Source organism: Orbicella faveolata, unplaced genomic scaffold (assembly GCF_042242905.1).
Source record: "Orbicella faveolata isolate gen_17 unplaced genomic scaffold, um_ofav_v1 contig_13, whole genome shotgun sequence".
In the NCBI taxonomy this organism is placed as follows: Eukaryota; Metazoa; Cnidaria; class Anthozoa; order Scleractinia; family Merulinidae; genus Orbicella; species Orbicella faveolata.
Window position 1 is genome coordinate 5,292,501 of NW_028301540.1, and position 11,119 is coordinate 5,303,619.

The 11,119-nt window shown below is 40.5% G+C and overlaps 2 protein-coding genes across 2 annotated transcripts in view; one reads left to right on the top strand and one right to left on the bottom strand.

The window, feature by feature from the left end:
- The window catches only part of LOC110040344 (solute carrier family 35 member B1-like), a 16,648-nt gene extending 7,722 nt beyond the window's left edge, over positions 1 to 8,926 (top strand). Inside the window, exons 8-9 of the mRNA XM_089284219.1 lie at positions 480 to 586; positions 8,369 to 8,926. Coding sequence (XP_089140345.1) covers positions 480 to 586; positions 8,369 to 8,569 — 308 coding nt within the window. The 3' untranslated portion in view covers positions 8,570 to 8,926. The remainder of the gene's footprint in view (positions 1 to 479; positions 587 to 8,368) is intronic.
- Positions 228 to 4,724, bottom strand: LOC110040363 (adenosine receptor A1-like). Its single transcript, XM_020745594.2, has 2 exons — positions 4,533 to 4,724; positions 228 to 1,687 (listed from the first exon to the last, which is right to left on the bottom strand). The coding sequence occupies exon 2, from the start codon at positions 1,669 to 1,671 to the stop codon at positions 616 to 618; it is 1,056 nt and encodes a 351-aa protein (XP_020601253.2). The 5' UTR covers positions 1,672 to 1,687; positions 4,533 to 4,724; the 3' UTR covers positions 228 to 615.
- Positions 8,927 to 11,119: the final 2,193 nt, after the last annotated feature.

The window sequence follows — 11,119 nt, forward strand, 5'->3', positions numbered from 1 at the left end:
CTTTGTATTTAGTAGGCACCGTCCTTAAGCTGGATGATGTATCCCCCCTAATCAATGTTGGAAAATGTCGCATTTTTTTCAACTGAAAACACCTGATTATCAACACTGTATGTGTGTGTGGGGTTGGGGGGGGGGGGGGGGGGAGGGGAGAGAGCTTGCTTGATGTCCGGACATTTTCGTCTGCGATTGTGGGTTTGATTTTTGCCTGTTGCTATCTGTGGGTTGAGTTTGTTTTTGGTTCTTATCCTTGCTCCGAGGGTTTTTCTCCAGGTACTCTGGTTTTCCTCCCTCCACAAAAACAACATCTCCAAATTCCAGCTCGACCAGGATACCGAAAGAGGACCTGCAATAAAACCAGCTAAGGCTGACGTGACTTCCTCTCCAACTATTGTAATTTATTTGATATGCAGTTATTTAAGTGTTATTTTTCTCCATGTAAAAGCCGTAGGGTTAAGTTCTGTTTTTGTTCTTGATCGCAGCTCTTGTGACTAGTGGTGAAGTGTTCCAATTTGTGGCATTTTGTCAGCGGTACCCAAGCGTTTTGTTTCATATAATGTCATTCAGTCTGGCCAGCGCTATAGGACAGGTAGGTTATCTTCTTTTGTCAGTCACAAATCACTCTGATTGGTTGTCGTTTGTCAGGTCGATGCCGTCATTGGCTAACGGATGGGTGAGCTGCCGTACATGTATTCGTATGTCTTGGATGGAGATCACTTCATGTTTAGGCAGCACAGTTTGACGCTCTTTGGTCTCTTTGGTCTCTTTGGGCCAGTTCCTGTTCATGGAGACATGAAAATGTCTCCTGCCGCACAAAAGCATCGCCACAGTCTTCCGAAATTCTCGAATCTTGAGCGCGTAGATGACAAAATTGGCAAATGAATTGCTGTAGTGCAAGAACTTGGCGAAGTAAATTAACTCGAGAACGTAACACGACTGGCAGAACATGATGACGATGTTCATTATGTAGAAAGGGACCCACGTGAGCACAAACACCAGCGTGATTATGGAAAGCGTGACCGCCAGCTTTTTTTCTTGTTTTGTTGCCGTCCTGTGCGGCAGATTCACAGGGTTCCTAATTTTGTGCCAAATCAAGGCGTAGGCGAGAAAGATTAGAATCAATGAAGTAAATATGCAGACGAGCATGGCATAGCTAAAAACGCTCTTCAACAGATCTTGGCTGGTGAAATTGCTTAGCACTCGAATTCCCGCTACACAGGCTGCCAAAAACCACACTAAGAAGATTTCCATCAAGTAGGTCGCTTTCGTAATCTTTTTGTGCCGATGGGGGCGGAGTACAGAATACGCCCTGTCTAACGCGATTGCGACGAGCGCGAAGATTGACGCGAAACCCATGAACGCGTCTATCGGCAGGTAGATCTCGTGAAACTGCAGACTTGCCGCGTCCTCGCGAAAGTAGAAAAACAGCATCTCGGCAACGTACATCGGTATAGAGCATGCGCCCACCATGAAATCCGCTACTCCAAGGCTCACCAAGAAGAAATTAGTGCGGGCACTGGCTAGCTTCCTGTTAGTGCTGAAAGCTGCGATTGTTAGCGAGTTTCCCACCATTACAGCTACCGCCACTACAGCATAGGCTATGGCCCATCCTAACAGGCTTGGTTCCAGATATTCTCGAGTTTCTTGTTTTGTTGTTACGTTGGTACCATTCATGGTACGATATTGTGGACTAGAAAATAACGAGAAACAGAAGTTGTTAGAGTACATTCCTTCCTATCTTCGAATGTTTAACTTTGTTGTGCTGTTAGACGCACGAACTTTTGTCAATGAATAAAAACCTTCTTTATTTTCGTCTTGGAGAGGCGCAGTGGCCTCATGGTTAGTGCGCTCACCTCCGGATCGAGCGGTCCGGGTTCGAGCCCTGGCCAGGGACATTGCGTTGTGTTCTTGGGCTAGACACTTTACTCTCACAGTGCCTCTCTCCACCCAGGTGTATAAATGGGTACCGGCGAACTTAATGCTGGGGGTAACCCTGCGATGGACTAGCATCCCATCCAGGGGGGAGTAGAAATACTTCTAGTCGCTTCATGCTACTGAAACCGGGATAAGCTCCGGCCTGATGGGCCACTTGGCTCGTATGCAGACTTTACCTTACCTTTTTTTCGTCTTGGGCACTCACCAATTTAAGACGGGGATTATTGGAAATAAAGTCTGGAGGTTGAGAAGTCAGATTGCGATAAATTGCAGGTGTTGTTCTTTGTTGTTGTCTAACAAGATTGAAAACCAACAAAGAGACTGCAAAGCTGTCGGACGAGTTAGGCTGTTGCCATTAGTTGAAGCTTTTTCTTTTCATAGCATTTTACCTCTCCCTTGATTATTATTGATAACACGAAAACTTCATGTATTAAAAGTTTAATATTTAGAGGAAACAAGTCTTTGATCTACCGCGAATTCCACTCCAGCATATGTTATGCAAATCTTATTTGATTTTTCTTTGTTGCTCAAGGCATCAGAAGAAAACAGGATGTTCTCTCACTTGATTAAACAGTGCACTTGCCAAAACGGTCAAAAATTTGATAGACGCCCATGCAGACAAGCCGTGAAAGTAATTAAAAGAAAATTACTGTCTTGATGTTCTACCAATTTCTTAGGACTGACATTGAAAGAAATGATTGGAATTACGCAAGGAGAGGCGATATTTTCAGCTTTGGAGTAAAAAGGTTTACACCTTAATTTGTAGCTGTGTTAACTTATTAAATACACGCACGCTCTGAACGGAGACGAAAAACCGCGGTTTAGTAACGACTGGTGAAGCGTTCTTCATTTGTCTTCTCTTGGGCTGTTGTGTAAATTTTACACTCCACACAGGGATGGAAAAAAAGGAAACACGTTTAAAAATTGATGAAGCTATATGATGAAGCTAGTAAACTGATACCCTGCGAGACCAAGCAAAAAGAGAAGATAACCTCTGTCTCGCAAGGTAGTATGGAAGAAGGCAGTTTAGTTGTTTGTATTGTTCTCCATAGAATTTTCGAAGTTGCATCGGCCAAGTTAAATTTGCGGCTGAACAGGTTTTTTCAACCTTTGGATATTTACTTTGTCAATTTTTAAGCTCTGATAACGTAATGACTTTTAGCTGTCTTAATTGTACGACTTTTACGCCCTGACAACGAAATGACTGTAGACGAAGCTTTATTTGTGATCCTCTGGGCTGTTGTGTAAATTTAACACTCCAGACCAATTTAAATTTTACAAAACAGACAGGGATTGAAGGAAACATGTTTAACAGTGGGTGAAGCTTTGTTCATGATAAAAGCTGGTAAACTGAAAAACAATTTAATGGAAGAAGAAAGTTTAGTTATTTGTGGTGTTCTCGATAGAATTTTCAAACTGTACGCCACCAAATTAAATTCAGAGCTCAACAGATTTTTTCAGCTTTGAATATTTACTTTGTCAATTTTTAAGCTACCTCCCTGTCTGAGAAATGTTTTTCGTTGTTTATTTTGAAGCATCAAGTTTGTCTGCTATTTATCGCTACAAAGGAAACAACGGGCGATATAGACCGCCTCTTTTCGATTTCGTTCATTACTTTAATGCCTTCTTTGTGACACATTTGGAGTTCTGCACTCTCTGTCAAAACTCTTCATTTCGGTTCAATTACACCTTGTTGACTTTTGCGTTAACTGAAGACGTTTCAGCACCTCTTAGTTTACAAACCAGGTGACATCCGATGAAAGGCGAAAATGTTAGGACAAAGGCGAAAAACTAAAACAAAATGTGAGTAAGTATTGGATGGCCCTGAATTTGATCGCCATCGTCGTTTAATTTGCAATTAAAGACTTGTTCACTTTTTTATCGCCTTTTTTCCTTTAATTTTTGTTGCACGGAAATGGTTTTATTTAATCTTGGCCCATTTCGAAATTTAATGGTTTTCTTTCTTCTGTTTAGCCAGTGAAAAGCTTGTTTTTCGTTCTTCGATAATTGCTCTTCTTCAGGCAAATTCTGTCAATAGATTTTGTAGTTCACAGATTGTCGTTTTAACGCACAAAGGTGCGTGTACAGATGTCCTTAAAAATATTGCGCCGAAACCGAAAAATGTTTTCTCGACTGCAATCAATTGAACTTTTCCAATTTGTGGATAATGTTTCAATTTCCCAACGACATTTCACTTTTCCGTGAGGCTCCGTTTAATATCTCGAGGCGTGAAGTTTTAATCCGGAAAATGAATATTTTATTTATGATTCAGGCCGGGCACGATATGCCGGCATTTTCTGTTATTTTCATAGCCGCGAGAAATTGCTATCGATATCACTCATTGTGGACTCAGTTTATTGCTAAAATTGTTTGGACGCGTGGGGTATTTTTTGCAATGAAAACTTTGCTTTCGTCTTATTTGTTCTGTTGTTACCTAGAGCCTTGACAACTTCAAACATTCAAGATTCAAGTATTGCGTTGTGAAGAATACTGTTTAGGTGGCGTTAGAGTGCATGTTTGGACCTTTAGCTCGACTTGTGAATGAAACCATAGAATTCAGCATATTAATATTCAGTTTATAAAACGGATTTCTTTCTCACCTTCAGCGAAAACTCGATTGTTATTCCTTCGCACCGATTCTTGTAAACATCCGCGAGTTTCCTCTATTCAACTGAGCTGGAAAGCGCCGTACTTTTTTGAACAATTCCGGCGGAGTTCACGTTCAGGTGCAAGTTAGTGCCGCTGTGGTAGTGTTGCAAATTTGTCAGTAAATGCGACCTTGCCAGCGCCTTCTGTTATAAAGAACAACAGAAATTGTTTCCTGTGCCTCGACCAATAGGAATTCGTGGCGATGAAAGCTTTTATTGACGGATGTGACGACCAATTTGGGACAAAATCACAATTAAGGGTTGCGCCGATTAAGAAATTGATAGAACATTCGATATTATCTGATGATATTGAAATAGACGCGGCCTTTTTTTTTTGCTTCTTCACTCATTTTAAATCTTGCGACATGAAAAGCCCACGAGATTAAGATCGAAAACCGTTGCGTAAAATTCCGATAAAGCATACTTTAGAAAACGAAGAAGTGATTTTTGAATTTATATCTTCGGGCAGACCTTTTATGACAGGAAGAAGTGCAATATATTTTGCGACGAAACTTTTTATTAATTTTTTTTTCGTGATTATTTAGAACATTTAATTAATTCGGTACACTACGTTTACTCAATTTCCGACAATACTGTTGTTGACCTCATTCTCATTCAGTTCAGCCAGGTATAAGTGATAAAGAGGATGGGAGAACCGAAAAAAAATGGCGGAAAATTGAGTCCGATGGCAAGAAAAAATAGTGGGAAAGTTATTCCGATAGCAAGAAAAAAGGGCGGGAATGTAAAACTTGAAGAAAGACACCGTAGGAGATTAAGTCTGATAGGATATTAGGAAAGAAATGGCGGGTAATAAGCCTGATCCTGAATCAGAAAGGGCGGGAAATTGAGTCTGATGCGATGATAAGAACGAAAGGGCGGGAACTTCTAAGTCTTATCGAAATAAAGAAATGGCGAGAGATTAATCCTACTTACAAATGCAAATTCAGCTAGACGCGACAATACCTTCTTATTTTTGCTCAGTTTTCCGTTTTGAGTCGCTGAAAAATCAGATTGATTTATCCCAAGTTTCGTTGTAGCAATTCTGTAATCCGAACGAAAAGCGAAATTTATGGCTGAAATATTATGCAGCTGTTAAACTTACTGGGGTGAGAAAGTTGTAACCGTTGGCCAACTGTTTCGTAAGAAGTGATATTGCTTATCATTAGAGAGAATGGCTGTTCACACAGAGTTGTCAACCTCAAAATTCTCCTTACGTGCGTAACACATTTTGCAGAAAGCAGTTGACGAGAACAAAGAAAGTGACCAAATAGGAGGAATTGTGTTGATGTGACGCTAACTTTGAAACAAATGTAAGCTAGTATAAGGAGAGTTGATATTCTAATCAGCACTAGAAGCTGAAGGTTTACAGTGCGTGATATTTTGAAATGCTTCCGCCACGTGGAAGAGACTTGTGGATGGAGCATTTGTCGAGATAACAAGATGTATCTCGTTGTTCACCTACTGTGAAAATCAGCTGCGATCTTCTTCTTTAATGATCTTTGAGCTATGCTATTCAGTATTCAACTCGCGTTTTAGTGATACGTGTAGTTTTGTCAAATTTGCGTGGTTGTCACAGATGGATTTATTCTCTTGAATTACGGGAGAACGCCTTCTTAAACCAGCATCCCGTTGGTGCATATGTCTTAATAAGGCGGTTTCCTAAAGTTTTACGATCGCACCCGCGCAGTGGACGTCAGTGTTTTTCGATATTTGTTGACGTCAACATGAGCTCAAAAAGCAACACTGACAGTGAATTTTCTCACGTTTCCTTTGGTGAAATTCCGTAAAATTTGACAGACTGGTAATAAATATTTTACTTTAGATGGAGCTCGTTTTTCAGGGACATCTATTTGACCAGTTTTTCTTCAGCGGTATAAGACGTAATTTTGCAAAAATAAAAAAAAACAACAACAACAAACAAACAAACAAACAAAAACAACGGTCTGCACAAACCCTACTTTTTTCGTGTTTAAAATTCGTATCCCGTCGGATTTGATATACTGTGAAAATGTTGGAGGATTTCACCGAGGGAAATTCAAGAAAATCACAAATAACAGTAAAAAAACATTTGGGAATTTACAATTCGAGACTAAAAACCAAAATTTTAACAGAGAGGTAACAATTTCCGGCAAAGCGTTATGTATTCTAGACAATTCAACTCAAGCTTATCACATCGCGTGTAAGGTTCTGGGACGTTTTATGAACGATGCCTTGAGAAGTTTGTGTTTGTTCTGCTACTTTACAACTTTCAACCTGTATTTGCCAAACAAGGAAATGTATTCTTTACTTAAGAAATGGCAATTCTGTCAACTCTTAATGTAGAAACAAGATCGAAACAAGAATTTTGCTCAATCTCGAGGATTTCGAACCAGTTAATAAGTTTACTTCCATTTTCCTTCCTGTTCGGCCTATCGTAATTTATTTGCATCCTCAGTATTGTTATAGCGCTCCTCGCTTCCTTGTGGGTTCTTGTCATTTGGCGAAAACTCTTCTCTCAAATCGTAGCAATATCGTTGCGGTTCGTATCATCTAGATACCTAGACGATAAGAAACGTAACGATATTGCTACGATTTGAGAGAAGAGTTTTCACCAAATGACAAGAACTTCCCATCTCCAAGGTTCGATAACCAGCTGTTATTCGGAAAAGAAACACGCCCCCGGGGATCTCCCATATAAAAATTACGGCGGTACTCGTCGGAAATTTTGGAAAGAACCCCTAAGAAGCGCCAAAATCCTGTTTTGTGGGTGTGGCTTGAATTTTTTTTCACCCCTAAGAGGTACCAATTTTAAAACAACACATTTCTCCTGTCATATTTTTTTTCGGCTCAATACCCTTAAAGATGCCGCAAAAGATTCCATTGTGGACCTTTTGAGCCTGAACACACTAAGAGGTGCTAAAACCACTTTTTTAACCCGTAAAAAGTATGACGAACAACCCCCGTCATTTTTATATGGGACTCCCCCCTGGGGGGTCCGCGCACGACTCCGTCAAGATGAAGATCTTGACTCTCATTACCTGCGCACTAGAATTTTTTTTTTTGTAGAAAGTATAGAGAAGTTATAGATAACGCTTCGTTTACAACTGTAACAGAACACTTCTAAGTCACTCGGTGTTATGTCAAGCATGACACGCAGAAATTCGTTGAAGTGCTGTGGGGTACACACACCACACACATCATCAGTCCTTGTCGCGCCATGGGACCCATAAGGTGTTAGGAAAAGCTGAAAAACATTAAGACGAAATCCGAGAGGAAATCGAGCAATTTCAATTTTTAGTAGACAAAAACCTTATACCAGAATAATTTTAAGTTTAAAGTCTTTTTTTGCATTTTCTAACAGCTAAAGATGTAAATAGTTGCCTGAAATAACACCAAAAGCAATTTTCGACGGGAACACGAGAAAGTAAATTTCAAAGTTCATATGAATTTTCCCAACACGAGTAAAATTTCATCATCAGTTTCATTTCACCAGTACTTTTTAGAGTTTTTTTTTTATGAACTTCAAAATTTGTTTTCGACGTTTGGTGCTGTTCAGTAGCAGTGATTTTTGTCGAGAAGATATTTAAAACAGTCGCACAGAAGTTTGCGATATGATGTAAATATTATCGGTACAACGTTTCTGTCCGCTTGTTACTCGAACTTTTAGTGGATTCCTTCTTAACAATTTGGTCGAACTGTGGAAGCTTAACACTTAACCAAAACCATCATAGATGTGCATCAGTGGGTTAAAAAAGAGACTGCAGATGTAGTGCATTGTTTGTTTACTTTTTTTTCTTGTTTCTTTGTAGAATTTCATCTTCATCACTGTGGCTAACTTTGGACCTCTGACATGCTCCATTATCACCACCACGCGGAAATTCTTCACCATTCTTGGGTCTGTTCTCTTGTTTGGAAATTCACTGATCGCTCGCCAATGGTTTGGTGTCATGTGCGTCTTCGCTGGACTTATCCTCGACAATATTTACGGAAAAGCAAAGAAAAAAGTGTAAAAATATAATTATCAATTTGGTAGTGCAAGTAAATTTTCTGGTTAGAATCACATCAGTGCCCGTGGTTGACGTCACAACGTTCGGGAGCGTTCGTGCTCTTTCTGATTGGTCTTTAAGAATCGGAAACTCGTCGAATGCTTCTCGAAGATTCTCCAGAAACGTTACTTGTTTCCCCGAATTCCCTCGCTGTAAGATTAATCATGAAATACGAGAAACAAATATATTTATGGCTTCTGTATTTGTAACGAAACGGTCGGCAAGAGATGGTGTAAACCATTGGAAGGTAACCTGCTTTCCCTGACACTTTCTCTTATGAATTATCACTGAAACTGTGATTAAAGATGACGATCTCACGCCCTCCTTTGATTTCGAACTGTTGCGCGCTAGCTCTCTTGTGAAATTTGAACCTTTTGAAGTTATTTCCATTATAGTTGGCAAGAGTTTTTCGCTCGTAGCCTGCAGGCGTTTAATTTCAAAAAACACGCGAAGGGAACGAAACTGCGAGTGAGTGCGACAAAATAAGGAGAAGGGGGAGGGGGTTGAGCAGGAAAAATAAACGCTTTCGTCTCCACCCTCTTCTCTTTCTCCTCCTTTTTTTTTCTCACCCCCACCCCACCTCCCCATTTTTTGCTCATCCCAGGCGCGCTCGTTTCTTCGCTCGCTCTCTCGATTCCTCGCCTGGAAAATGAAAATGAGACGTCTGCTACGCAGGCTGTTTCACTCGTTCTGTCCGCCACTTGCTAGTACCATGTGAACTTCAGCTGATGAAACTTTTGAGATGAGATTATTTCTTTGCGCGGTGACTTTAGTTAAGTGAGGCATTCTCTTAAAGGGGTTAGGTCAAGCTATTTTAGGTAATTTTGTTTAATTTTGTTAATTATGGGCTCTAAACGTTAAATTGGCAGAGCAAGAGTCTTTCATTTGCAAAATCACGGCCACATAACAACTGAGAATGATTTTCCAGCTGTGTAAATGACATTTTGATATAGACTGATATAAATTTGAAAAAGGTGGGCCGACGATTTTCAAATTTACCCAAATGCAATCCATTTTAATCCTCTCCAGTTTTGTCCATCCATGTCCCTTCTTGGCTTTCCCGTGTTTTGTTTGAGATCTTCTATAGTTTTGAGCCGTTTTTGTGATATTTTAGTTAATTCTATGACCATTTGATCAGTGTTGAAATTGCCTAAAATTGCGTGACCTAGCCGCTTTAAATTTTTGTCGCGGAAACTCCGGTTCCACTCTCGATCGACTCAAATTCTCGTTTTCTGGGTGGGGGTGTGCCGCTGGGACCTGGAACCCTTAACCTATACCAGAGCTAGTTCAGCTGAATTTTGCTACCCTATACTAGAGTAAACTTTTCAAATCCCCCTATCTATCGACACTGTTGAGGCTGATTTGCGTAAATTTAAACTTGCCGATTTGATTTTTTTATATTTTTGAGTGGCAATTCCTGGTTTCCTTAGTCTAGATAAAATCTTCAACCAACCAGTCAGTTTTGTAAAAAATGATACCCTATTCTAAACCCAAACGCTCTGATTTATATACCCTATCCTAGAGTAAACTGCTTGAAAACCATACCCTTCACAGTGGCCCATACCTACATAGCCCATAGCTCTCGCGACTTTGCTCATCGACTTTGCTCCTGCCGCAACACACGAGAGCCTGCTCGTTTTTTGAAGTGTAAGTCGGGAGCGGGAGCGGCGAATCCACGAGATGCCCCGGTGCGCGAAACGTAAACTCGCTCGCGCGCAAGCGAAAAGCGAAAAAGCACACAGAGTGCTCTGAGATTACTAAATTGCGTGTTCATGTACTAAACTTGCGTAAACCGGAGATGAAATTAGCGAGCATACTGGCGCAGAGGAAAAATGAAGCAACTATGTCAACTATCGGTCAGGTAACATGCAATAAAGTGAACGTGAAAACGGGAAAATCTAAAGTTATTGGGAAACTGACATATATCCCCCTGGCATATATGTAAGTTTTTCAAATATTGGATTCACTTTAGTACCAAAGCGAGGGGGACATTGGGGGCTTCTGAACACCCCAACACCGCAAAAAAAGTTAACGAACAACACTTAATAAAATTCTTTTGTAACACAACAATTTTCCACAAAAACAACACATCACAACGCTTTTCACTGCGTAGCATTTCACTGCACTTGCCTGTAAATCAGTTTTCTTGCTCTTGTGAAGAAAGCTTGCGTGAAGTTAGAAAGCGGACGAAGAAGAAAGAGAGGAGCCTAGAGATGGCCTTTATCGCAGATCCCTCTCTTCTTTTACGTCGCTCACTTTTCTTGGTGTATAAACCCACTGACTGAAGCCCTATCTTGACTGAAAGTATTGGTTTCCGGAGCTAGCTGCCTTTGAATTCGATATCGATAATCGTTTGCAAAAATAGAAGGTCAAGAAAGTCGCAGGACCTTGGAGCGGGTATAGACCGGTATCAGAGTGTAAACAGATGTAAGTTACAAAGATTCCTTAGTTTAGAGAGCCTTCTTTCTTCCCTGCCGACGCGACAACTGAACATATTTTGTGGCCGGTAGTTTT

Coding starts and splice junctions, on each gene's coding strand:
- LOC110040363 (XM_020745594.2), bottom strand. CDS start 1,671: ATGAATGGTACCAACGTAACAACAAAACAAGAAACTCGAGAATATCTG.